The sequence below is a fragment of the Lates calcarifer genome, linkage group LG20 (assembly GCF_001640805.2).
Source record: "Lates calcarifer isolate ASB-BC8 linkage group LG20, TLL_Latcal_v3, whole genome shotgun sequence".
NCBI lineage: Eukaryota > Metazoa > Chordata > Actinopteri > Centropomidae > Lates > Lates calcarifer.
In genome coordinates this window covers 15943214-15970881 of record NC_066852.1, presented here as the reverse complement: position 1 = coordinate 15970881, position 27668 = coordinate 15943214, and the positions used below count along the sequence as shown (strand labels likewise).

The 27668-nt window shown below is 40.0% G+C and overlaps 4 protein-coding genes across 7 annotated transcripts; 2 read left to right on the top strand and 2 right to left on the bottom strand.

Annotated features, from left to right (window-relative positions):
- Positions 1 to 632: 632 nt before the first annotated feature.
- On the top strand, positions 633 to 13115 carry txndc15 (thioredoxin domain containing 15). 3 transcript variants are annotated; one of them, XM_051078408.1, is made up of 6 exons: positions 633 to 696; positions 10878 to 11197; positions 11430 to 11576; positions 12056 to 12219; positions 12390 to 12520; positions 12752 to 13115. In XM_051078408.1, exons 1-6 carry the CDS (start codon positions 648 to 650, stop codon positions 12946 to 12948), a joined length of 1008 nt encoding a protein of 335 aa, XP_050934365.1. In that variant the 5' UTR covers positions 633 to 647; the 3' UTR covers positions 12949 to 13115. The 3 variants fall into 3 exon arrangements, with proteins under 3 accessions (XP_050934365.1, XP_050934364.1, XP_018546816.1); XM_051078407.1 differs by lacking the exon at positions 633 to 696 and adding an exon at positions 5056 to 5119; XM_018691300.2 differs by lacking the exon at positions 633 to 696 and adding an exon at positions 9646 to 9853.
- On the bottom strand, positions 1272 to 3687 carry LOC108893339 (tripartite motif-containing protein 16). The gene has a single exon (XM_018691299.2). The coding sequence runs from the start codon at positions 3551 to 3553 to the stop codon at positions 1880 to 1882; it is 1674 nt and encodes a 557-aa protein (XP_018546815.1). The 5' UTR covers positions 3554 to 3687; the 3' UTR covers positions 1272 to 1879.
- LOC108893342 (E3 ubiquitin/ISG15 ligase TRIM25) lies at positions 5690 to 8149 on the bottom strand. Of its 2 annotated transcripts, XM_051078406.1 has the most exons (2): positions 7371 to 8149; positions 5690 to 6390 (listed from the first exon to the last, which is right to left on the bottom strand). In XM_051078406.1, exons 1-2 carry the CDS (start codon positions 7971 to 7973, stop codon positions 6319 to 6321), a joined length of 675 nt encoding a protein of 224 aa, XP_050934363.1. In that variant the 5' UTR covers positions 7974 to 8149; the 3' UTR covers positions 5690 to 6318. The 2 variants fall into 2 exon arrangements, with proteins under 2 accessions (XP_050934363.1, XP_018546817.2); XM_018691301.2 differs by having other exon boundaries at positions 5690 to 8144.
- A 435-nt stretch (positions 13116 to 13550) lies between the features above and the next one.
- LOC108893343 (pterin-4-alpha-carbinolamine dehydratase 2) lies at positions 13551 to 27082 on the top strand. Its single transcript, XM_018691302.2, has 4 exons — positions 13551 to 13760; positions 14794 to 14925; positions 25303 to 25383; positions 26766 to 27082. Exons 1-4 carry the CDS (start codon positions 13647 to 13649, stop codon positions 26859 to 26861), a joined length of 423 nt encoding a protein of 140 aa, XP_018546818.1. The 5' UTR covers positions 13551 to 13646; the 3' UTR covers positions 26862 to 27082.
- The last annotated feature ends 586 nt before the right edge of the window (positions 27083 to 27668 follow it).

The following is a 27668-nucleotide window of genomic DNA, read 5'->3' as shown; positions in this document are numbered from 1 at the left end:
ATCCCCCACTGCCATGTTTCTGTAGTAGTCCTGAATGGACAAACCAAACGCCTTTTGTGTTTTTATATCAACTTTGCATCTTGTATACGGAAGACAAAGAGGAAGAAAGGAGAGAGTACATGTAAGTTGTTACCTATAGTTCTACAGATTAATAACTAAATACAATATCTAAATATGGCTATATAAACAAACCTTTCCATTTGACAGACTAGTTCATGCAGCAGATGCCATTTTGTCACCCAATGGCCACCGTAGACTCTATGACACACTTGTAAAGGGAGGGGTGAGGGGACGAGTACTCAGTTGATTGCAGTCTGTGTTCTCACTGCTAGATGCCACTAAATCCTGCACATTGGTCCTTCAAGTTATTTTTTTCTGTCCAGTTTTATTATGGAAAAATAAAAAGCATTTAATTCCTCTTAATTTAAAAAGGAAAAAAAGCATAATTTACTTTTTTGCAACATAAATTAAATCATTCTATTAGGTCCAGAAGCTTGAGGTGTAGCATTTATTTCCTTCCACCATAGCACAAAACATTGGTTCCTATGAGCCAAATAACATGAGGACACATCTCAACATGTCATGATAATATTCACGTGTCTAGCTGGATTTTGAACAATCTTTATATCTCCTCTGTTTTATCATTTATGTTGCATCATTCTGGTGTTTTCAGGTTTTCGTCAGTGACAGCACAAGGTAAGAGACTGACAGCTACACAGTGCTAGCATAACACTGCGAACTGGCAGTTAATAGTTTAGTTAATTGCAGTTTATGGAAACAGTTTTTTGTGCATACATCTATTTTGCTGTTTAGCTTTGAGTTTATGTGTTTTAACTGTATGGACAAGATGTAAGAACTTACATGTTTCTAAAAACTTTTTTTTCCTCCAAATTTTGTTTACATGATGAAAGGCGTTGACATTTTGGTTCATTGCCCCCCCGGCAGCATGAAGGATGATTATAGAGGGAGGATTATCTAAAATAGACTCAATAAAATGGTAAATTTATTGACATTGGTATTTTTAGCTGTAATATTTAAAGTTACATTAGTGCTCAAACTTGTTTTCCTTTTATGATTGTGCTATTTTTGATAAAATAACCCATCACCTCCAATTACCGTGTGTCTATCTGTTACTAAAAGATCTTAAATTTTGTTTGTGATACCATGGCAGTGAAGTAAGAATATTAGAACATTTGGGGTTAAATCCTAAACATTTTGTTGGTGCAGTTTTAAAAAAAAAAAAAAGAAAGAAAAGGCATTTGCTGATCAGATGGTGATTAAAGAACTACATATTTATTAGAATATTGATAAACAATGTATTTGCACACATACTTCCTAAAAAGTTGACATAATTGTTAAGCAACAATACTTGAATACACACTTAAAAAGTATTCTTCAAAGCGTTATATTTCAAATTATCAGTGTAACTAATTTTATTGAAATTTACATTTTTTTATTTACTTTTTGGATAATATTTACATTCAAAACTGTATTTATTGAAGTTCATGAAGACATAGCACAACTAAAATGACCCTGTTTTTACCTTTATATTACATTAATCTGACAGATGGTTTTTTCTAAAGCAACAAAATTCAAGTCTTAATAGACATAAGTTTTTACATGTATGGCTTTTTTTCATCTTCTAGTATATAATAACCAAATTTGATTTAAATAGGATAATATTTATTTATTTAATATAATATTTAATTAGACATTTTGCATAAATATAAGAATCAAATTTTATCAACCAGTTTTATCCCTATGTAGCAAATAAAATAAGAAATGATTTTGTTTTTATTTCACAATCGAACTGATTGAGTTTGATCGTTGCAGTTCAGGCACACCTGAACATTGTATCACAGATGAATCACACGCCTGTCTACCTGAGCTCACACACCTCAGCACTGTCTCCAGCCATTTCTGGAAGCCAAAGTCCAGCATAGAGAGGCTGAGTGAACCTGGTCTGGACTCTGTGGAGGAGATTCATGGTTTTAGTAACACTGTAGAAAGACAAAGTACCTGCCCTGTGATCCAGATACACTCCTATTCTGGAAGACTGAGGGCCTGAGATGGGGGTAGAATTATTGTTATGTCTGAATGTAAAACCATCACTATCACACTCTAATGCCCAAGATTTGTGATTATTTCCAAATCCACATTCACTCCTTGTCCCGAGTCTTCTGATATCCTTGTATGCAACTGCTACTAATACTTTACCACTCCACTTCACCTCCCAGTAACAACGCCCTGTCAGACCTTCTGTACTCAGGACCTGCCACCATTTAAAGAATTTTTCTGGGTGAATCCAAAACATCTCTGCTCCTGCTGGCATCAGCGTTGCCTTTCTGTTGTTCTTAGACAGTGACAAAAATATGTTTGCAGTGACTGGATCCAGTGTGATTTGACGGGCATATTTCAAGAACTCAGCTCTGGTTTTGGGCTCTTTATGTTGCGGTAAAACATCCGCTCCAGTATTTTTCAGTGAGACCTTTGCCCCGTCCTCATTCAGAACAGCCTTTAGTTTATCTCTGACCTTTGACACTGCTGCTGTCACATCTTCAAAATATTGCTTAGATTTTTGTTTGATGCTGGGTAAACTTGTTGATTTACCCAAATGTGACAGAGATGGATATTTGTTTAGAATGGTGAGGTCCTCTGTGTGGGAGAGCTGCTCCAGATCAGCATCTTTCCTCCTCAGCTTAGTTATCTCTTCCTGCAGCTTCTCCTCGAGCTCTTTAACTCGACTCACATCAGTTTTCTGTTGGGATCTGATCTGCTGTTTCACTTCAGAGCTTCTTTTCTCGATGAGACGGATCAAGTCAGTGAAGATCTTCTCACTGTTCTCAACAGCTTTATCAGCAGAGAGGTTGATAGCCTCCAACTCTTGTTGAAGCACCTTCACATCTTTCTCTCTGTCTTGGATTCTCTGTTTGATTTTTTGACGACTCACCTCGAGCTCCTTCTGCCTCTCGGCCCTTTCTGCTGCAGCTGACACTGTGTCATGACCTTTATGTTCATCCATGGAGCAGAGATAACAGATATACTTCTGATCAGTGCGGCAGTAAATCTTCATCACCTCGTCATGGAGAGAGCAGACATTCTCCTGAAGCCTGGAGGTGGGTTCAACCAGCTTGTGTTTCTTCAATGGAGCTACATCGTAGTGAGGCTGAAGGTGTTGCTCACAGTAAGAGGCCAAACACACCAGACAGGACTTGAAGGCTTTCAGCTTCCTCTCAGTGCAGAAATCACAGGCCACGTCTCCAGGTCCAGCGTAGAGATGATCAGGTGAAGCAGCTTGAAGTCCTGCTTTCTTCAGTTCCTCCACTAAGTCTGCAAACATGGTGTTTTTCACCAGGGCTGGCCTCGGTGTGAAACTCTGCCTGCACTGAGGACAGCTGTGTATTTTCTCCTGATCATCCTCACCCCAGTAGGTTTTAATACAGCTCATACAGTAGCTGTGCCCACAGGGAATAGTCACCGGCTCCTTTAGGAGATCCAGACAGATTGAACAGCTCAGTTTTTCTTGATCCAGCTGAATTACTTGCTGCGCCATTTCTCCTAAGTTTCATTTTCTGTGTTACTCGTTAGCCTGTCCCTCATTTCCTTGTTATCTAGCTCCCACGTCATCTTCTGACCGCCCACCACACAGCAGATGTGGGCAGCAGTGTGTGGATCTAAGGACTCTATCGTGTCAACCAAATAGGCCTGTTGTTGTGGGTAAGTCCTTGAATATGTTTACAGAGAGGCATGCTCTGGGGTTGAAATAATATGTACCAGCTGTTACTTCTGGTGGTGGCTTCTATACATGACACAAAGTGACATAAACATACTAAGAACACCTGAAAACAACAAGCTGCCTGTTACACTTTACCTGCTGAAAGCAATCAGTTGGAGTATGCCAACTCTGGACAGGACCAGGAAAAGAAATAGTAACTATTTTCATAAAAACAACATCAAATATGAATAGAATGCGAAAAGAATAAATATAAACACAAGAATCTAGCCTTTGTAATTACACAAACCAGTGCTATTTCTGCCTGAAAACAAATACAAATCATTAGTTATGTTGTGCAGATAAATTTGATAGAGTACCAATAATTCACATGAGGTAAAGGGTATCCAGGTCCACTTCACTACTTTAAAACTATTCATATTTATTTTCTCTTTATCTCTATGTGTTTGCAGGATGAAGCTAATCAGTAAAGAAAGTCAGGTAAAGAAACAGAACAAGCATATTTTCAAGGACCAGTGTTTACGTTTACAGGGATCTTCTGGCAGAAATGAAATGTAGTATACATAAGTATGTTTTTATTATTTTATAATCACCTAAAACTAATGCATTTATGCATTAATTCATTCTGCTTTCGTTTACTTAGAATGAGCCATTTATATCTACAGCAGGTCCTCTTCCATGGCGTCTGCCATCCCCCACTGCCATGTTTCTGTAGTAGTCCTGAATGGACAAACCAAACGCCTTTTGTGTTTTTATATCAACTTTGCATCTTGTATACGGAAGACAAAGAGGAAGAAAGGAGAGAGTACATGTAAGTTGTTACCTATAGTTCTACAGATTAATAACTAAATACAATATCTAAATATGGCTATATAAACAAACCTTTCCATTTGACAGACTAGTTCATGCAGCAGATGCCATTTTGTCACCCAATGGCCACCGTAGACTCTATGACACACTTGTAAAGGGAGGGGTGAGGGGACGAGTACTCAGTTGATTGCAGTCTGTGTTCTCACTGCTAGATGCCACTAAATCCTGCACATTGGTCCTTCAAGTTATTTTTTTCTGTCCAGTTTTATTATGGAAAAATAAAAAGCATTTAATTCCTCTTAATTTAAAAAGGAAAAAAAGCATAATTTACTTTTTTGCAACATAAATTAAATCATTCTATTAGGTCCAGAAGCTTGAGGTGTAGCATTTATTTCATTCCACCATAGCACAAAACATTGGTTCCTATGAGCCAAATAACATGAGGACACATCTCAACATGTCATGATAATATTCACGTGTCTAGCTGGATTTTGAACAATCTTTATATCTCCTCTGTTTTATCATTTATGTTGCATCATTCTGGTGTTTTCAGGTTTTCGTCAGTGACAGCACAAGGTAAGAGACTGACAGCTACACAGTGCTAGCATAACACTGCAAACTGGCAGTTAATAGTTTAGTTAATTGCAGTTTATGGAAACAGTTTTTTGTGCATACATCTATTTTGCTGTTTAGCTTTGAGTTTATGTGTTTTAACTGTATGGACAAGATGTAAGAACTTACATGTTTCTAAAAACTTTTTTTTCCTCCAAATTTTGTTTACATGATGAAAGGCGTTGACATTTTGGTTCATTGCCCCCCGGCAGCATGAAGGATGATTATAGAGGGAGGATTATCTAAAATAGACTCAATAAAATGGTAAATTTATTGACATTGGTATTTTTAGCTGTAATATTTAAAGTTACATTAGTGCTCAAACTTGTTTTCCTTTTATGATTGTGCTATTTTTGATAAAATAACCCATCACCTCCAATTACCGTGTGTCTATCTGTTACTAAAAGATCTTAAATTTTGTTTGTGATACCATGGCAGTGAAGTAAGAATATCAGAACATTTGGGGTTAAATCCTAAACATTTTGTTGGTGCAGTTTTAAAAAAAAAAAAGAAAGAAAAGGCATTTGCTGATCAGATGGTGAATAATGAACTACATATTTATTAGAATATTGATAAACAATATATTTGCACACATACTTCCTAAAAAGTTGACATAATTGTTAAGCAACAATACTTGAATACACACTTAAAAAGTATTCTTCAAAGCGTTATATTTCAAATTATCAGTGTAACTAATTTTATTGAAATTTACATTTTTTTATTTACTTTTTGGATAATATTTACATTCAAAACTGTATTTATTGAAGTTCATGAAGACATAGCACAACTAAAATGACCCTGTTTTTACCTTTATATTACATTAATCTGACAGATGGTTTTTTCTAAAGCAACAAAATTCAAGTCTTAATAGACATAAGTTTTTACATGTATGGCTTTTTTTCATCTTCTAGTATATAATAACCAAATTTGATTTAAATAGGATAATATTTATTTATTTAATATAATATTTAATTAGACATTTTGCATAAATATAAGAATCAAATTTTATCAACCAGTTTTATCCCTATGTAGCAAATAAAATAAGAAATGATTTTGTTTTTATTTCACAATCGAACTGATTGAGTTTGATCGTTGCAGTTCAGGCACACCTGAACATTGTATCACAGATGAATCACACGCCTGTCTACCTGAGCTCACACACCTCAGCACTGTCTCCAGCCATTTCTGGAAGCCAAAGTCCAGCATAGAGAGGCTGAGTGAACCTGGTCTGGACTCTGTGGAGGAGATTCATGGTTTTAGTAACACTGTAGAAAGACAAAGTACCTGCCCTGTGATCCAGATACACTCCTATTCTGGAAGACTGAGGGCCTGAGATGGGGGTAGAATTATTGTTATGTCTGAATGTAAAACCATCACTATCACACTCTAATGCCCAAGATTTGTGATTATTTCCAAATCCACATTCACTCCTTGTCCCGAGTCTTCTGATATCCTTGTATGCAACTGCTACTAATACTTTACCACTCCACTTCACCTCCCAGTAACAACGCCCTGTCAGACCTTCTGTACTCAGGACCTGCCACCATTTAAAGAATTTTTCTGGGTGAATCCAAAACATCTCTGCTCCTGCTGGCATCAGCGTTGCCTTTCTGTTGTTCTTAGACAGTGACAAAAATATGTTTGCAGTGACTGGATCCAGTGTGATTTGACGGGCATATTTCAAGAACTCAGCTCTGGTTTTGGGCTCTTTATGTTGCGGTAAAACATCCGCTCCAGTATTTTTCAGTGAGACCTTTGCCCCTTCCTCATTCAGAACAGCCTTTAGTTTATCTCTGACCTTTGACACTGCTGCTGTCACATCTTCAAAATATTGCTTAGATTTTTGTTTGATGCTGGGTAAACTTGTTGATTTACCCAAATGTGACAGAGATGGATATTTGTTTAGAATGGTGAGGTCCTCTGTGTGGGAGAGCTGCTCCAGATCAGCATCTTTCCTCCTCAGCTCAGTTATCTCTTCCTGCAGCTTCTCCTCGAGCTCTTTAACTCGACTCACATCAGTTTTCTGTTGGGATCTGATCTGCTGTTTCACTTCAGAGCTTCTTTTCTCGATGAGACGGATCAAGTCAGTGAAGATCTTCTCACTGTTCTCAACAGCTTTATCAGCAGAGAGGTTGATAGCCTCCAACTCTTGTTGAAGCACCTTCACATCTTTCTCTCTGTCTTGGATTCTCTGTTTGATTTTTTGACGACTCACCTCGAGCTCCTTCTGCCTCTCGGCCCTTTCTGCTGCAGCTGACACTGTGTCATGACCTTTATGTTCATCCATGGAGCAGAGATAACAGATATACTTCTGATCAGTGCGGCAGTAAATCTTCATCACCTCGTCATGGAGAGAGCAGACATTCTCCTGAAGCCTGGAGGTGGGTTCAACCAGCTTGTGTTTCTTCAATGGAGCTACATCGTAGTGAGGCTGAAGGTGTTGCTCACAGTAAGAGGCCAAACACACCAGACAGGACTTGAAGGCTTTCAGCTTCCTCTCAGTGCAGAAATCACAGGCCACGTCTCCAGGTCCAGCGTAGAGATGATCAGGTGAAGCAGCTTGAAGTCCTGCTTTCTTCAGTTCCTCCACTAAGTCTGCAAACATGGTGTTTTTCACCAGGGCTGGCCTCGGTGTGAAACTCTGCCTGCACTGAGGACAGCTGTGTGTTTTCTCCTGATCATCCTCACCCCAGTAGGTTTTAATACAGCTCATACAGTAGCTGTGCCCACAGGGAATAGTCACCGGCTCCTTTAGGAGATCCAGACAGATTGAACAGCTCAGTTTTTCTTGATCCAGCTGAATCACTTGCTGCGCCATTTCTCCTCTAGGAATCAGTCAGTAAGTTTCACTCCCTGTTACAATATAAATACTGTGCCCTTAGCCAAACCAAAAGCTAGTTCATTTCTTTAACTGATCTGTAGTGTATGGCTTTTTCAGCTCTGCTGCACCACTCCTTGGTGTTTACACCCACCTCTAAAGAGGTAGGTTTGTGAGAGGGGAGGGAGCGAATGATATCTGTTAAATGGACTTTGAAAGTTCGAGGGAAAGGGAGGGATCATTAGGCTGTAGTTTGTTTCTGAAAGATAAGCAGTACACAATTTTGAGTTCTTTTTTTTTTTTAGTTTGAATAAAGTAGTCACACTTGGTGCCTCTGTCTTTGTCAGGAAATTAAAAACACTTATGTATACTTAAGTATGTGTATCCTTATAAGAATAAAATTATCAGACCACTTTTGTACTTTTGTTTTCCATCTGTGTATATTTGTCTTGTTCAAAAACAAGTTACCAGTGACCTGATTTATACATCAGATATTGATTTGACTTGGATGAACTTGGATGAACCCAGTCTTTTACATGAATACAGATGAGGGTGTTGTACTTTACTGTGAACCCGACAGAGCAGTAACAGCAGAGTGTTTGGCCTCAGCTTGCTTTTTTTTTTTTGTGCTCTAGTGTGCTTGCCTGTTATCAGTGTTGCTGCCTCTCCAGCCACGCCACTCAATCTCTGCCAATCACCTGGTGAACGTGGTCTGGACTCTGGCGGCTTCAGTGATGCTGTAGAAAGACAAAGTACCTGCCCTGTGATCCAGATATACTCTGGAGGACTGAGGGCCTGAGATGGGGGTAGAATTATTATTATGGTTAAATACACAATTACAATTGCGACACTCAATGCCCAGGAGTTGTGATTATATCCAAACCCACATTCACTCCTTGTCCTGAGTCTTCTGATATCTTTGTATGCAACTGCTGCACTCTACCTCCCAGTACCCATGTCCAGTCAGACCCTCTGTGCTCAGGACCTGCCACATTTCATAGAATCTCTCTGGGTGATTTGCATATGACTCAATCTTAAATGTTACTGTTGCTTTTCTGTTCCTGTTTGACTATGACAAAAATCTGTGTGCTGTATTTGAATCTAATGTGATCTGCCTGTTATACTTTATCTGCTGCAGGAGTATACCCACAGGACCAGGAAAAGAAAAAATATTAAAACCAGCATCGAAGATAACTAGATTGCAAAGAATAACAGAAATCTGTGTAATTACACGAGTGGCATTTCTGTCTGAAAACAAATACAAGTCGTAGGTTAGCCTATGTCAAATACATTTAACAGGCTATCACTTATTCACATATTGTAATGGGTTTCTGGGTCAACTTTACAATTTTAAAACTATTCATATTTATTTTCTCTTTATCTCTACCTGTCTACATGATGAGACTATTCAGTAAATAAAGTCTGGTAAAGAAACATTCATATTGTATTTTTTCTGTCCAATTTTATTACAAAGAAACGGCAAGCATGTAGTTCCTCGTTGATTTCAAAAGAAAATTTTAAAAAAAGCAAAAACAAACAAAAAACGTAACATCAATTTATTTTTTGTAGTATAAAGTAAATTCCTGTAGCTGGTCCATGTCCACGCCACAGACTTTACGTTAAAAGTTTACGGTCCATGCCCGGAAGTTGGAGGTGTAGCATTTATTTTCTTCCGCCACAGTTCGAAATATATTGGTTCCCATGAGCCGAACAACATGAGCTCACATCTCAACATGTCATGATAATATTCGTATTTGTGTCTAGCTGGATACATTTGAAAAATATGACGGGGACTGTGAACAAGCTTTATATCTCCTATGTTTTATTATTTGTGCTGCATCATTCTGGTGTTTTCAGGTTTTCGTCAGTGACAGCACAAGGTAAGAGACTGACAGTTAGCTACATAGTGCTAGCATAACACTGCTAACTGACAGGTAATAGTTAATGTTAACATGATGATTTCAGTTTATTTAAAGAGGATTTTTTTGTCTGAATTTGGTGTTTTAGCTTTGAAAAGATCAACTAAAGTGGCCGCTGAATAATGTTTAACATGTTACCCTGTTCATTGCCCCAAACTAACTGAAATTATAGATGCTAATAAAAGGTTCCTAAACACATCATTGTAATAAAATGGCCTAGGATTTTGATTGAAAAGCTAGCGATAAACTCACGGCAAATAACAACAATGGTTTGCCGAAAGACTGAAAATGAATCCGCAACGGGAACAGATTCTGGGAGAACGGAAGTTTGCTTCCCTGTTGATATGTGTTTCCTTAACTTTAACCTGAACCTAACCATCACCCTTAACAGCCATGTCTTATGATGCTTAATTTGACCCTATTCTCACCAGTAGAGAGTGCCATCTCTTCCAATATGAAGAGTTTCTGTTTTTCTCCGTTATATCACTGGAAACTGGACATCTTTGGATTTTAGACACTTTGTATAACAAAACAACACATTTGAAGTTGTCACCTTGGACTACAGTTTTATGACATGTAATTGTTCAAACAACTAATCAAGTAATTGATCAAATAATAATTAAATTAATTGGTAAGTAAAGTAATCATTAGTTGCAGCCCTTCTTTTCTTTAATTGGTGTACCTTATTACCTGGTAACTGAATGAACATCATTGAGTCTGAATTTCTGTTTAATTTCACCTTCATTTATTCACCGGGCCTGTTTTTCAGTGCATCTTCCTTTAATGGAAAACCTGCCTCAGATATGAAGATTTGGGGCTTTCGGGTCAGCTATTTTCATGGGGGGTAAATGTCAGCTAATGGTAGGGAAATTAGTCTGTTATTTGAAATAAACACTATCAAAAGGCGAATATCTACAACAGGACATCTACAACAGAAATGTCTCATGTACTGATCTCAGCATACATTGAAATTTATTAATTTCAGAAAATGACAAGTCACTGGAGCTCGTGCTGTCAGAAGATGCAGTTTCCGACTTAGAGAACAGCCCCAAGTTTGTGGAATCAGAAGACCTGGAATCTCTGCCGAAGAGGCAGTTCAAGACAGCTGAGATTGCAGATGCTGTGATGGGCACCGAAGCCCCCATCGATCCGTCTGACATCGAGTCCCTCTTCCCCAAAAATGTGAAAGACTTCCAGTCAGGCTTCTCCCCACCTTGTGACGAGAACAGTGCCCAGTGCGGTTCACCTGCTTTGGTTGCTAAAGGAGCATCACCAGAGGAGAGAAACACAGAGCCGCCACAGCAGGTTGGTGACTAGAAGCACTATAGGAGTGTTGCACATTGCACCCTAAACAGTGGGTGGTAAGAATACTCACCTCCTCCAGAGTGCCAGTAAAATTGGTGGCATTTCCCTTTAAGCTTTATTTTGCTTTAGATTACATTGTCATTTCCTTCTTAGAATCTGTTCTGCAGACCTTAGGTAAGATCAGTTTAAGCAGTAGCCAGAAGGTGACTTATCCTTGGCTGTTCACCCTCAGGTCACCCTTGACATAGTGCGGGCGGACGTCACGGCAACTGAGGAGCAGAACACCACAGAAACTGCCAAGACGTACAAGGTGAACTGTGATAAAAGAAACATCACAGGAATGGACAGTTTCACTGTGCACGTCCTCAACGCTTCTCAGGTACTCATGCTGCCCTCTGAGGCTCACTAGTTGAGGAATGTCATGAACACTACACATCTGAATGCTGCTTCCTTCATTTCTTACATTTTAGACAACTTAGTGTTAAACACATTTTTAAAATTTTGAATCTTTTTCGTAATCATTCATTCATAATATTGGTAGCCTAATATAAAAATTGGAAATCCAAGACTGTATTGTTGTGTAAACTCCAGTAAAAATCCAATTCTGTTTCATTTCATTCACATGTTGTATTTTAAACATAATTCACAAAAAACAGTGTGTAACTGACCACCTCATATTGATGCTTGTTTAATGAACACTGTTTGGCTTGGCACCTAGTTTTCTCATTGTCAGAGCAAAAAAGTCCAGACAGTCTTCTGTTTTTAATTCTCAGATTAAAATACAAGAGGACTGAATTGACTCATAAGGAGAAAACTAAACCCCTCCCTCTCTTTGTCCCTGCTCCTCATTTCTCTCAGGACCTGATGGAGTTCCTGAATGCCAACAGCACAGAGTGCTCTGTGGTGCTGTTCTTCACCGCCTGGTGCCAGTTCTCAGCCGGCCTGGCACCTCACTTCAACGCCCTCCCCCGAGTCTTTCCCAGCATGCACTTCCTGGCACTTGATGCCTCTCAACACAGCAGGTGAAGGGTTTTAAAATGTGTCATCCTTCCCCTGTGGATGCCCACTTAAAAGGGGCATTAAAGAATTTCTGAATTTAGTCACCCTTTGTTGTCTGTGGCTCTGATATATATTTAAAATGGAATCATCATTTGTCATTGTTGTGTCTCGTCCGACTCCATCCTCCCCCCAGCCTCTCCACGAGGTTTGGGACCGTGGCAGTGCCCAACATCCTTCTGTTCCAGGGGGCCAAACCCATGGCTCGCTTCAACCACACGGACCGAACGCTGGAGACGCTAACTTCCTTCATCGCTAACCAGACAGGTACAAATGTAGTGGATCAGTCCAAAATAATTATATGTTTAAGATTGCATCATGAGCAATCCTAAAGGCAGTCATGAATTTATTTAATGTAGTCCACTGATGGACTCTAGATAGAGTGCTCATTTGACTCACTGCTCACTTTAAACCACACTACTAAACTCATTAAACTTTAAACCACGTACATGTATATTCCTACACAGCTGTTTTCCTAAGAAACTCTGTCTGTTCCAGGGTTTGAAGCTGGCCCTGACAGAAATGTGACAGACGCAGACCGCTTGGGCCCCCTCCCCAGCGTCCCAGTGAAGAGCATCGACTGGCTGCTAGTCTTCTCCATCCTCTTCATCACAGGCTTCACTTTGTACGCTATCCTGCGGACAGACAGCATCCGCTGGCTCATCCCGGGACAGGAGCACGAACATCAGGACTGAAAACACGCCCACAAACACGCCGCAAATCACTGGATGTAAACATTATCTGATAAACCATTTAGTTTGTTATTAAAGTTAACAGTTGCTAATTTGCTTGATGGACAAGATTAATGATTTGAGCCATTGTGATTTATAATAAAGAATGTAATGATTTTCTGGGGTCAACATTTCTGGGCTGTTGACTGTATTACAGAGGTCAAAACTCTGAGCTTGCATTTTTCTTCTATGCCGTGTATGACATTCTCAGCCATTGTCCTTAAGTACAAAGTCCAAGCAAACTGTAACTTTATTAAGTTGAAGTAGGAGGAGGGTCACACAAAGCAAAAGCTGCAGTGGAGTGTTAATTAACAATAATTTCATTAAATTTTTCTAACACTTGAACCTCCACCTTTTTAAGATGACATAAATTGGTACAAATAATTTAAACATGTAATTAGGATTTATTTAAAAGTTATTTTCTCTTCCGGAATTTTAACTGATTGTATATGGAAGATCTGGTTTAAAACACTTCCCATATCAGTGTATGAAGAATACTTGAGGTGGTCACCTTGGCATAACCAGACTCCTATGTAAAATTTGAGATTTTAATCAGGCATTATATTGAACAGCTATGGCGAAGTGTGAGAGGACAGGAGAGGACAAGCAGAGTGCAGAAGAGGTGATAGTGGAAAGGGAGGATAGCAGACAAAGCGCTGGTTATGTTTGGGTTAATGTTTAGCCTGAGAACAGGCAGCTCATGGCCATGCAGCCATCTGTCCCGGCTGAGTAGTCTGCTGCTACCTCCGCCCTCCAGGAACAACTCGTCTAAAATGGTGAGTGCCACAGTGACTGTCAGTCTTAGCGTTAGCATTTATAAGCATCTTATCTGCGTGTTGCCTACGAGGCAGGAGTTGTGCAGGTGTTGAAATCTCATGAGGCAAGCCAAGCACTTGCGCGCGCTGACATAGCAACTGACGACAGCCCCCATGGAGCCCGCTCAGTTCTTGGTCATATGGGGGAAACATATGCCAAACTCCATTCGAACAACTTCAAATTAAACACTTCAATGTATAGCAGTGAATCCAGAGATATATTTAGTAGAATTTGTGACATATTTCAGTCGCATAGGAGCTATGCTTCAGTTCGGCGTAAATAGTTAGATGTATATAACTCGCCAGACAATATTAACTTTAAAGTTATGAATGCATTAGTCGCTCTTTCCTCTCCAACCTTTACTTTTCTATTTCATCAATTTAGGACTTAAATTCTGCAGGTGTTTTCCGTGTCACAAAGTTGAATATTTGTGATTTTTTGTGAATTTATGATATTTATAATATTTATATGAATGACTTATGTGTGGATTGTTAAGAGTGCCGAAGTGAAGAGTGGGTTGACACACTCAGACAAGTTAAATTCATAGTGTTGTGAGTGTACGTTTGCTAATAAGTCGGCCATTATAAACAAACTGTTATTAATTAAAAATGAAGTTTGGTATTCATACTCAGTAATTATATAGGCAAGTACATCAACATCTGTGTGGCTATTGCCGGTTTGGTTTAAAGTTAGGGCCAGCGTTAGTACTCATTTCTAGTGCTAGGCTGACACCTTGTGGACGCAGTGCTAATAGCACCTAGGAAATTAGAGTGAAGGGTGACATCTAGAAAATAAACACCAAGAACCACTGATTATAATGTGATTTATCAGTTAAAATGTTAGTTTTAGAGATGTGTTGTTAAGTTGTGTATTCTTTGTAATACAGTAGTCAGTGTTTGCAAACACAAAATAAAATTTTATTCCAATGTAATAACTATGACAAATGACAACTAAATGATGCACAATGTACTCCTTACATGTGATTGTCTCCAGTCGTCGGACTCCCACTGGCTCTCCCCTGCAGACCGAGAGGAGCTGGTGTTGGAGCTGAGGGCCACAGGCTGGATGGAGGTGGAGGACCGTGATGCCATCTTCAAAGAGCTTCATTTTAAAACCTTTAATCAGGTGTGTGTGCATATATTTATGATTATGTACTGATTATTTTGTATAGCAAATGTTAGACCATTGAGGTATGCACATTTGTTGTAAAGTGAGGTTATTTTGCCACTTTGTTTAGTTTTGGGTTTAGACTTGGATTTAAAGTTGAAATTACAAATAGGTGCGGTTGACGGTTTAGTCAGTATAGGTGGGTTAGAGGCAGGTGTGGGTAATGTCAATTCCTTGCATAATGTATAAGAACTTACAAGTCAGATAAAAATAATCGTATTCCTCAAATTGTTAACAGTTATGAATATTCTATGAGATCACAAGATTGAACAAAATCTGTGGCACTGTGCAGCTGGTTAGAGTGTGTATATTATTTTTACTTGAGAGAAAGAACACACACACAGGCAGCTGACATCTGCTTCAGTCTTTGTAGTTTTTTATTCCAGATGGTAGAGTCTGCGATGAAACTCATGTCATTTTTTTAGTTTATGTAGAAGTGGAAATCTGTCTGCGTCTGCGATCTGCTGTGGTCTTCAGGGGGCTGAGGCACACTAGCTGGGGGTTTGTTTGATGGGGATCTGAACGCAGACCACCAGACGCACAACCGGCTCGCCAACCATTAGAAACACACACAGATTCATCTGTGTTTATGCGCTGATTGGTTACAGGTGTAGCAGGGGGGCAGGTTTCTCTCTGCTTTCACTGGTTTCTTTTAGTTCCTGAGTTTTTTACTCTTACTTGTAAAGGAAAGCAATAATGACTATTTTAAATGTTGTTTCTGAAAGAAGCCTTCATTCCTGATCTCTGTTATCTGATCAGTACATACACAATCAGGCTCTAATTAAAACAGAGCATACTGGAGGACTGGAAATACCAAACGGGCAGGTTTATCATATCAAGGACTGGGTATTGGATATACACTTGAAATATAAACACATGATATATACTTAGATAACACAATTTTTCTTTGTGTCTGTGTATAGTTTAAACAATTTGATATTCTAAAAGTGTCAGTTTTAAACTCTTTTAATTATTTCAGAAAACTTAATCACAACCTGTTTTAATTTAACTGAATAACCTGTTCCTCAGATCATGGGGAAAAAAATCCTCCTTGTTTTATCATTTCACAAAACACACCAAACCTCTCAGAGCATCAGTGTTTAACATTGTCTCAACACAAGCAGCTGATCAAGAACTTTTCCCAAATAAAACACAGTCTAAACCAAACAAAGTTATGATTTATATCAGAAAATATTTAATCAGAGAACAACTGAACAAGACTGTGAATTTAAACAAGGCTCCACTGCCAAATCAGTACTCTATTCTACAGACGCATCTCGGTCAGAACTCAACAAGTTGTGGGTCTAGTGCACAACCCTAATCACACTGAGGCATTTTGGGTGATGTCAGTCAGTTTGGCACTTCATGTTGCTTAAGCGTGTGCTGCATGTAATTGGTGCCACTGATATTGATCTAATATCTATGTGCATCCTTTGCATATTATTATGCAACAGATGTAAAACAATGTATTTAATTTTTAAACCTTTTTCAAGCCACTGAAGAAAACTGTACAAGAATTATTTAAATCAGAAACAGAGGTGAAAATAATAGTGCTAATGTGCTAAAAAGTTTATAAACAATAGACACAGAAGAATATATGCAGTTATGCACAACAGACACTGAAAGAATATGTTTTTGGTTGGTTCATACTTTATGTTGTCCTGATGAGTTGTGAGAAATTGTGATGGAAACTTTTGAAACAAGTCTTTATACAACATTCTGCACTTAAAATTCAGCACGCTTGGGAAATGAAGAAAATATGATATATAAATAGTGTTTCTGTAAATTATTCTAAACTCATGGTTCACTTACTAGCATTTTCCAGAACTTTTGACTGTATCCCATGGCCCTCTTCAGCAAATGGATCTTGTATAGGTGTTATTGTGATCCTAATCCACAGTTTGGTCACGTGATAACAAGTCGTCACATGTACAAGTCCTTAAACAACTATATATGTCCAGTTGATGAAGCTGTGTGATACGATTGAAAGGTCCAGAAAAAAGACCTTGAGGTTAGAATGTTTCATCACAGATGGGTGTTCTCACAGATAGGTATTTGTAGCATGTGTTTTTTGTGAAAAGAGTCAGTCTCTCTGAGTAACAGACTGACCTGAGGAAGTACTGAAAACACACTAAGTGTTTAATGCACTTGTTGTACCAGACGGGCTGGGTTTATTAAATCAGGACAAGTCAGACAATATCAGGAGACCTCTCACTCTCAGCAGTATCATAATAATGATACCAGTTCTGATGCTTCTGGGGGTATGAGAAAAGCTTAAAGAAATATTTTTTGACAGAGCACTGGCAGGCAGCTTGCTACTTTGCCTCAGCCCTGTACTGGGTCGAAGTAAACTGCAACATCTCAAGGCCACTTAGCGGACTTCCTCTAATCCTGTCGTTAGTTGTTTTAGCCCCTAAAATAGTCTGTTTTTACACTTCCCCGTGTTTGAAGTCGAGGGGCGAGTGCTGACCTCCCCCATCTGCTCCTCCTGGCTCTAAAGCCTCTCCTCTTACCCCGACACGTCAGGCCGCATTACCCTGAGACACGCCAGGCAGCCAGTTGGCAGCAATTGGGGTTTCGATCAGAATGATTTCTTTCACAAACAATCAAATTGGTTAAAATGTTTCATCTGGTTCACAAACCACTAACAACCCCATCATTCCTTCTGGTAGATGTGCTTTGCCTTCTCTTTTTTTTCTTGCTCATTGCCACCCTCCTTTCCCCATCTCCGTCTCTCTGTCTTTGTCTGTCTCTCATTCCCATTCTGTGCCCCATGTTATTGGGGAATGAGCTCATGTTGTTCCAATTTTACATGCTGGCAACTCTCTCCGTCTGTCTCTCTGTCCTTCTTTTTCACTCTCTTTTATTCTCTCTCCAGCCACCACCACCACCCCCCCAATTCTCTGATGCATTTTTACAAACTCCCTAGCTGGTTTTTCATGGCTGTTCTTAAAGGGCTTTTACCAGAGGAGAATGGAGATGAAGAGCGACATGCTGGCTGATTTCCATTCACCACTTATCTGCGAGTGATGGGCTTGAGGAAATCAGATCCCTGAGAGTTTATAATGAGAATAACAAATCCCTTTTCTGTGAGTTGAAACGCTTCCTCTTGTGGTCTCTAGGGGGCGGTAGAGCTGTATCCATGACTGTAAATCCACAGTGACGGTCTGTTGAAGTGGAGCTGAATACATGAGGCACAGAGCCACTCAGAGCTGCAAATGATGTTAAAAAGAACATGACAGCTGGACTTGCTTTTTTGAGTTTATTTTTCTTTGATTACAGCAAGTGGAAAGTGTTGTGATGCTCTTGTAACCAGTGCAGTAATTTATCTGCGGCATGTGGGTATACTGTGCGTTGTTAGTGGCAGTAGTCTGAGAAGTAACTGTGAGTTATTTTCCTCGTCAAGTCCAGTGTATTTAATCAGGTTTGAGAGGTGAAATCCTCTTTCTGGAGTCGCTTTGGTCAGTGAGAATCCCTGCAATCATATGTGGAAACATCTGTGTGTGTGTGTGTGTGTGTCTTTAATACTGTAAATTTTGGTTGGAATTGTGCATGTTTTTAAGTTGCAGGCACTGATACTGTTTACGCATCAAGCTTTATGTTATGTATGTTTACAGATGACCATCTGCTTTATATTTCAGTGGATGAAGTGGAAACATTCATGCGACACAAGTGAAATGTTTAGCCTTAAGATGCAGTTTGTATAGGAGAGGTGAGCTGTGCATGCTCAACTGTTGTGCTGTGTTAGCTGAGGTTGACAACGATGACATTCCTTCTTTCCCCGCAAGTAAAATCAGTCAAAAGCTGCACTGCTGAGTGGAAAAATGGCCGCTTGTTCTCTCAAGCCTCTCTTGCAAAGTGAACAAGCCAGTCCTTAACTAAAGAGCAGAAACTTTTAATCAGGTAAACGTCCATTGCCGTTTTATATCACTGTACATTGAATTTTTAGACTTCTGTTTACCACAATATCATGACACTAAAAGACTGATGATTGATAAATTGACCAGTTAAGCAACAGATAAATCAAAGGTTAAACTTTAGTTTTATCCCTATTTAGGATACTTCATCAACTGAGTTCACCTAGTTAATTTACACAGCTCATGTTACGTGGCCTCATGTGTCAAACCATTATCAATGCACACATTGAAATCAAGTATTAAACACATTTCCTTGCATGTCCCAGGAGAATTGGCATTTATGAATGACATTTTAAGTGAAAGGGACGTAAGTATGCACAAAACTCATGGTTTGATGGGACACATAGCATCAACTAATATGATAAAATATATTGTTAGATACGTAGTTAATGTTTGCATCATTAATATGATAATATCTTCTTAGTAGGGGCCATATTGCTGCATGTATGTTCTCTTAACCATTCAGTGACTCCTGTATATGTTCATGCCTTAGATGAAAAGACATACATGTATATTGAAATTCAGTGTTTCAATGGTCAGCAATCAGGCCTCCAAGTAGACGAGGACAAGGAGGACAACTTTGCAACTGTGTCCTAGACTGATGCAGAGGGGCAGTGAAACTCCTGTTTGTTGTAATACATAAATGAAATAGCAATCAAATTCATATCTGTGCAATAATGCAACAAAGAACAACAACAAAAAGAAACATGACACAAACTAGAGACAAACAATACATCAAAGTTGCGGTTCACCACAGACAATAACCGCATTACAAGCACCGGAAAAAGCTGCCGCGTCCACACAGCTTCTGGATTTAAGTTCCAATTTTGAGACTGAGGCGGCCGCTGTGAATTCTGAGGAGAGCAGTGCCGTGATCAGACTGCTCCCTCCGCTCCGTTCTCGGGGGCTGATCCTCCTTTTTATATTCAGTCGGGGGCTCCCTCCCCACCAAATCTCCTTCAAGCCTCTGCCTCTCGTTATGGGCCTTGCTCTGCTTGTGTTGAATAAGTTGTCCTACAACTAAAACTGAGCCCCTGGGTAAACCAAACTCTCAGAGCCACCACCACCACCACCCCCACACACCCCCCGCACCCCTCCTGTTTCTCTTTCACATACATACACACACACACACACACACACACACACACACACTATATATATAGACTTTTTTTTTGGCTAACATTCACTGCTTCCTTGTTCTCTCTACCTATAGGTTCTTCTGACTTATGAACAATTTACTAAATTCAGAATTCAACTGTAATTTCTTTGGACAAGTACTCAGTTGATTAAATTTTTTGTTTGTTGTTTGACAAATACTTTATTATGATGATCAGTTATCATTTTGGCCAGTTAAGTACAAATTTGCTACGACTACAAAAATACCACGATTAGCATGGTTTTCTTCGTGTCATATTATAATAGAATGAATATTTTTGAATAAGGATGAAATTATTAATTGAAAAACTACCTGATAAACAAGTTAGTATTGGAAGTAATGAGCTCCAGGTTAATTAACTATTCAATTGAACTTTTTTTGTATGACGTTAGCAGAGTTTCCCAGGCTTTCTGTACTATGGAATGGGTGTGGTGAGTCAACTTGTTTTTAAAGAGCTGCTAACCCTCAAAGAATTCAGTCAGTGGACAGTTTTGGTGTCGTAAATAAGCCATTTCAGCGGCATTTCCACCACGACAAAAGTACAATTCTGGTGAAAACACAGAGGACCCGGAATTTTTTGGGAGGAAAATTTTCTAAATTGTTGAAAATGTTCAAGAAATATTTAATAATTTGGCAAAAACTAACTCACCTAACACATGTATTCATAACTCACCGTTGACAATTGCTCACAACATATATCCCTTACTCAGAGTGAGAGACTGGTTAATCGGCTCAGTGGTGTTCAGTTCCCACCTCTGTCTCCAAAATGGAACTTTCCCTGGGAACTGGTGGCATCCTGCATTCACCTCATCCTGTGAAAATGGCTGGAGGGAAGCTGCGAGGTGTGGCGCCCAAGCGGAGGTGGTTAGATAATCTGGCTATCAGTCCTTGGGTAAGCTAAGATGGCCCTGACGTCTGCTGTCTTTTGACGAGCCCAATGTCTTTTTAAGCCCTTGCTGGTAACCCCGCAGTTAATGAGAGGGTTTGCATAAGTTGGCCTTAACGCCATGCTTGAGCATTACATGACACTCTTTACACAAATAGGAGCTGACATGCATGAACATTTGTTACACATGATCTTAGCCACTTAAGGGGTGTTCGCAGCATTGCAGAGCATGTATCACCTTTGTCAGAGTATCAGATTGAAGCTCTTCTCGGAGTTTCTCAACCTTAAGAACGTTAATTTGAGAAGATTAATACCAGTGATGTTACACATGCCCACATGCTCTCTACTACATGAAAGAACCTCAGCACTTGGCAGCTTCGCTTCGTAATTATTTGATATTTAGCTTGAAGTTACATGTCAACTTAGCGGGTAGCCTTGTCCGGCCAGCTGGAAGCTTGTGAAGAGCTGTTTGGGAAAGAAGAGAAATAAGACATAAGAGGTGTGGTCATCATCATCATCATCACCAGCACCGCCGTGCAATTCACAGCGTTCTTGCCTTTCACTGCGGAGGAGCGAAGGTTTTACAGGGGGCTGACGCTGACGCGGGTGATGATGGGGCTCGCAGGGTAATCATCGGGTAGTCATGGCGGTGTGTAATGGAGGAGAGCGGCTTGTCTTCTTGTGTGTGTCGGCACATACTTGTGTGTACACCGAGGAGGCTCGCATGTGCGCACTCATACATGCATCAGTGTGCAGTGCATGTGTGTGTGTGTCTGTCAGAGGCTAGTAAGAGTAGGCACAATCTGCATGCACTTAGTCCTGGCAAGGCAGAGCAGGCGTTTCTAAGCCCCTGGACCGCGCGGCAGTGGAAAACCGATCTGTAAATAACAGACACATGTGTTTGAAACTGAGTCCTGTATTCCAGCCCACGGCCGCAATGAGAGAGAGAACACCACTCTGCTCCGACGTCAAATTGTCTCATCCAGTGTTGTATGACAATCATGCCGTAATAGCACCAAAATGACTCCTCAAAAGCGGGTGCATGGGGAAAGGGGCATAGTGGGGGTCTGCCTTCGGGTGTTTCTGATTATTTGAGATGGGGGCCTGCATAATGTCATGTCAAATTATTTGACTCTGACAGCTACAGCTTGTCAGGCCGGTTGGAAACGAACGGCTGGCTGGCAAAAAGGATGGATAGCCGACTGGCTGGCTGACCTGTTGACTCGGGAAGTGTGGCCCGCACAATGCAAACGGGGTAAACAAAGCACTTTGAGAGGGAGAGTCCTTGACCTTTGCTGACATAAGACCTCAGCTGGGAGTTGAATGTTGGTTTTATTTTCTTGTTTGGCCCAAGTGGAGGGCGTTGAGATGACCTACAGGTGACAGACAGGCGTAGCACCACCACTTCGCCATCATTGTGTCCCGCTACTCTGCTTACTGCCCCCAAGGGACCACCACCTGTGAGAGGAGGCCGATGTAGGGCACAATTTTTCAGGCCTTTTCAGGATTTTAGGTGTTTTGGACATTCAACTCCAATTCATTTGTAGTGGGAGATTACTGCTTCCTGTGCTTTTTCTCTTCTCATTTTTGTCTTCTTGAAACATTTTCTCAGGGTTCATGTTGCACGCAGGCTGGACTTCCCGTATTCTGTTTCACATTCCTCCTTCTCTTCCACATAACATTTTGCTTTGTGGTTCGTTTGCACATCAGTGAATTCTAAACAGGGATATGTAATATTTTGGGAAGTGTGACACTTTGCCTGATAAAAGCGGTGCAGCCCGCGTTTTGTACAGCACTTTGAAGTTTGGATAATGAGTATAAGCCCTGGTTGGGGTTGGTTCACTGTCAATTCAATTGATTCAAAATGCAAATAAAAAACACACTTATTTGGATACTAATACAGCATTTGTTCTTAATCATTGGCAAGCTTCATCATGCCATGAGCTGGCTTTGGAAGAAAAATATACTTCTTGAATTAAAACTGAAGTGAAGTGACCAATTATTGGTCCAGACTAGAAGTTCCTTCCTCTGCCAAGTTTGGAAATGTGTGGGAATGCATCACACAGATGTGACTGCAGATGTTTGCAGTTGCAGACCCATCATAATGTCAGTGAAGTTACAACTGTGTTACTGTGATAATTTTGCTTTAGAGTGGCGTGACCCAGTTGGCAGACATGTAGAGTTCAAAGGGATCCTCCCTGTATTAAAGAGGGAAGTACACCCATTATCCACACATGTTGATCAAGGCCAGGAGCCGGTTTGTCTCCAGTGATTCATATCTGAAATAGTTGTAGTAAAATGCAACCTTATTTTCTTACAGTCATGAGCCCGGCCGTAATCAGCATACAGCATTTGGACTGCTGACGAAAATCCACAAATTTAGCCAAGAAGTAAACAGTTATTGCAGGTTTAATGCCAGATTTTTTTGGCCACTTGGGGGCAGCTGAAACAAGATGTGAACACAACACTGATATCGTCCCCTTTTATGTTGATAACAGTTGCTTATATACACACCCAGCAGTTAAGAACCAGAGTGTGTCTGCCGTTTGGTGCTGAGACGCTTATTCACTAAAAACAGCTGAAAACGATGCTATGAGAGCTGTGAGAGGCGAGCTGCAGATTCAGGTTTGTCACTATGAGCGACCCCTTTCACATTGTCCTATAATACACTGTTAGTATAAAAAATCTAAAGTATACATGCTTTAAGTAGAGACCTAATACTGGATTTTTTAGGCAGAAACTGATTTCTCCCTTACCAGTATCTCAGATAATGAAGAGTGAGTTTTTGAAATAACATGGTGTGTGTTGTGAAATGGGACAATGTGCATGAACCCTTAAGTGTTCACACAGAATCCTTTTACCTGTCACTCAATGTTCCTCAGCAGCAGATTAGCCTGAGCTCGGCCCTGAGAGAGAGAGGGGGGGACATGTTTGGACAACACCTGACATGACAGGCTGCTTAACCATCTCCATTAGAGCCAATGGGAGCTGAGAAAAAGCAGACCGCCTCAGTCTCCAAATTGGTGCCAGTGGGGTCAAGTTGCAGGAATATGCCAATTACTTAAATTGATCAGGAGACGGTTTCCTTGATAACCAATTTGATCAAGCTGCCGATCGTGTTACACACGTCGCGCTGCATGGGCACCGAACAGGACGTCTCAGAAATTGGTTACAACGCACTAAAAAGGCTAAACGCAATTTCCTCTGTGAGAGTAATTCTGTTTCGTCATGTCAGGTGGTGGACGGGTCCGTAGCCACGGCCCGTAAACAATGGCGTTTCAGTTGATTTAATTAGGCAGGGAGGAAGTATTTAGGGGCTTAATTGAGATTGCAGTGGGAAATTGCTCTGAAATAGGCCTACCTGATTTTTTTCTTTCCCTCTGCTCACAGTGGGCATGACGAGGGATTTCACTCTTCTCTTTGTAGATAATTAGAATAACCATAATCACTCCCTGGATGGCCTGTGATTGGAGAGAGCCACATGCCGAACTTGAAATATGAAGAGTGTGTATGTTTCTGAGCATGTGCATGCAAGCTCCCTGCTCCTTAACGTGGAAGTATGCACACATGCATTCATGACGGCTGTCTACGTGTGCTTCTCTGGGCCTCAGATGGCAGCATTGCTCCTTGTGCTGTATGTGTCTGCAACTACATGTTTCACTTTTTTCATCCTCAGTTTATTAACTCAGACCTAAATAGAAAAAGTTGAATCAATGCTTCAACAGAGGTGCAGGGGCTGTCGCTGTGTTGGAGTTTTTTTTTTTTTTTTTTTTTTAATTTTGCAAAATCCAGATTTTCTTCCAGGAAGATTCTGTCAAATCAAATGAAATGTTTTGATTGAATATTTTAATGTTAAGTATATATTTTAGGCAGCTCTCCCCTCCTCTTCTCCCCTCTCCTTCATGCTGCTTTAAATTCTGTTCCTGAGAACAGCAGCTTTACTCCTGCAGCTGAGATTTAAAACAGTCACATTAAACTTGAAAAATGAAATTAAAACACAGTTGCAATTACATAAAATGTCTTCTTTTCACACATTTGTGTAGTGCTTATAAATGCTAAATAGAGAGACTCGAAGTAAAGTGTCATCTCTGTCAGTAAGGTTTAGAGATGGATGTTTTTATGTCAAGTTGGTTGTTTGTGTAGAACAGAACAGTTTTATGAAAGTTCTATTAATTTCTTTTTTTTAATTTTGGTTAAAGTGTTGATTTATCTCAGTATTTTGTCCACCACACTTGGACAGACCACACAAAAACCTCAAACAAAGCATTGCATAAAAAAGCATTTTTTTATGGGAATAGCTTTGCAGGTTTTATTAGAAGAGAAATCTACATCCTGAACTGCTTTTGATTGACAGTCGATTGTTTCCTCCTAACCAGGCATTTGGCTTCATGTCTCGGGTGGCTCTGCAGGCAGAGAAGATGAACCATCACCCAGAATGGTTCAATGTTTATAATAAGGTAATAACCATCTCCACATCATGGTTCAAATCACACTTTATAATAGTGACTGAGGTCTCACTTACAGTGCTGCATTTGTTTAGTATCCATTACAGAAATCACTGCTTGTAGAATCAAATGGTGTTATCATGGCTGCATGTTTGAGTTAATGCCATATTTACAGTTCTATGGTTGGTTTGTAACAAATTACAGACACACCAAGATCAATCAACCCTGGATAAAGTCAGATTTTTTCATGTCAAACAATCCCCACAGGTTCTGAAGAGCTCCCTTCTCAAACGCCTGAAACACACTTCATTAGTCAGAGCAACAAAAAAAAAAAAAAAAAAGCAGTAGCTTCACTCTGTAATCCTGTCGTTTTTCTTGTGAAAAGCTCTGCAAATATCTCTGCCTCCCCTCCACGAAGCCCCCGCAACCCCAACACTCACACACACACACACACACACACACACACACACACACACACACACACACACAAACTCTCTCTCTCACTTTCTTTGCCTCAGAAATAAAGTAATGGTTGATATGACAAACCCAGTCCCTGAAAATCTCTCAGCATTAGGCTGTAGCCACTGAGTTACTGTGTGGTGGACTGGGCCACTCTGAGAGGAATGCTGCTCCTAATCCACTCTTTATTAAAGTGGCTGTAGAATAGTGCTACAGGTCTCTGGGCCCCACAGCACTTTCCACCAGACACTTACACATAAATCCCACACTGACTGAGTCTCAGCCTTCGACAAAATAGATGCTGTATACCGAGCTACTGTTAATATCCTATTAATATTCATTCATGGTCTGTTCTGTTTTTTCTGTCAATATTAAAATGTGAGTTTAGAATTTTTTTTTCCTGAGCCAGGGCAGCTCTCCTGAAAGCAGTCTCATTGGCTGAGTCAGTGGGTGGAGCTAAAAGCATCTCCTCTGAATGCATTCTGCTGAGGGAAGAGTTGGACGTCCACTGAATTTATTACAATTCTCACAAAATAACGAGACAGTATTCGTGCAGTGACCAGTTCGTACCAGTTCACGTGCAAAATGGCCACCAGTTGAATCAACACCTCATTAAAACAGTTTTACTTAAGAATCTTCATAAAGGTAGGATTTATTGTAGGACTGCATTAGCATTAGTTTTAGCTAGGTGTTCCTAATTAACTGGCATCTAAGTGCATGTCACTTTATGTGGATCAAAGCTTATAGAAGGCTTATTATTATTTCAGAATTGCAAAACAGTTAAGACACTCCATGAAAAAACTGTGTCTTGATGATCAAATGCTCAACTCCAGATTGTTTTCTGGTAAAACAATAGTTGCAACAAAAATGATCATTATCTCTACTCGACCACTGATTTCTTTGTGATGGCAAACAATGCTTACATGTCCTCACAGGTCCAGATTACACTGACTACACACGACTGTGGAGGACTGTCAAAACGGGACATCAAAATGGCCAAGTTTATCGACAAAATTTCACTCTCCATGTAATATTTTTGTTCCTTAGTTCTGAAAGTTTATTTTCTCTTTTTCAGTTTTTCTAGCTTCCCTTTCAGTCCCAACCAAGAAATGTATTTTGTCTCCCACATGTCCATATCCTGCCTCTGCTTTTGCTTTAAATAAAATCTGTGAGAATAGTCTAATTTCATGTTTCTATTTTGTTGACAGCGTATTTTCTAAAAGCTTTCTGTAAGAATAAAACTTGAAACAGAGTTGTCTGTGTAATTGATTTACAGTGATGTAGCCCTGTTCTAACTCTTGAATTAGACTTTTTAAGGCTTTGCAGAAAACCTTGCCCTGTGGTTTCAATTCAGAATTTCATCACTAACTGATTCTGGCAGATTTTGCCTCATTGTGTGTGTCACCGTGTGGTTTTCTTGTTTTCAGCAGTGTTTATTTTCACACATGGAATTAGAACAGAGTGTAATTGCTCTGCAGAGCTCTGTCCGGTACTTGCCAGTGATCCAGAGGATACTTTTCCCTGTCACTCCTCCACCAGACCACATGTTCTCCTTTTGGCCCTGGGAGAGTGGAGCAAAATGAGGAAGGGGTCAAAGTCAGTAGGAAGGGGATTTATTTGATTTACGGTTTGGTAAGGGATGAGTCAGATAGGACTGCTGTGTTTTCCTGACTGGATCGCCATCAGGAGAAGATCAGAAAAGAGCAAAGAGTGAAATAAAAGCCAAATCAGTAGGACTGACTGTGTTCATGCTGCCAACGTGTGTTGCAAAAAGCCTTTTTCTGTAGCACCCTCATGCCTGTATGGGAAATATGAAGCTACATCCAGCAGCCAGTTAG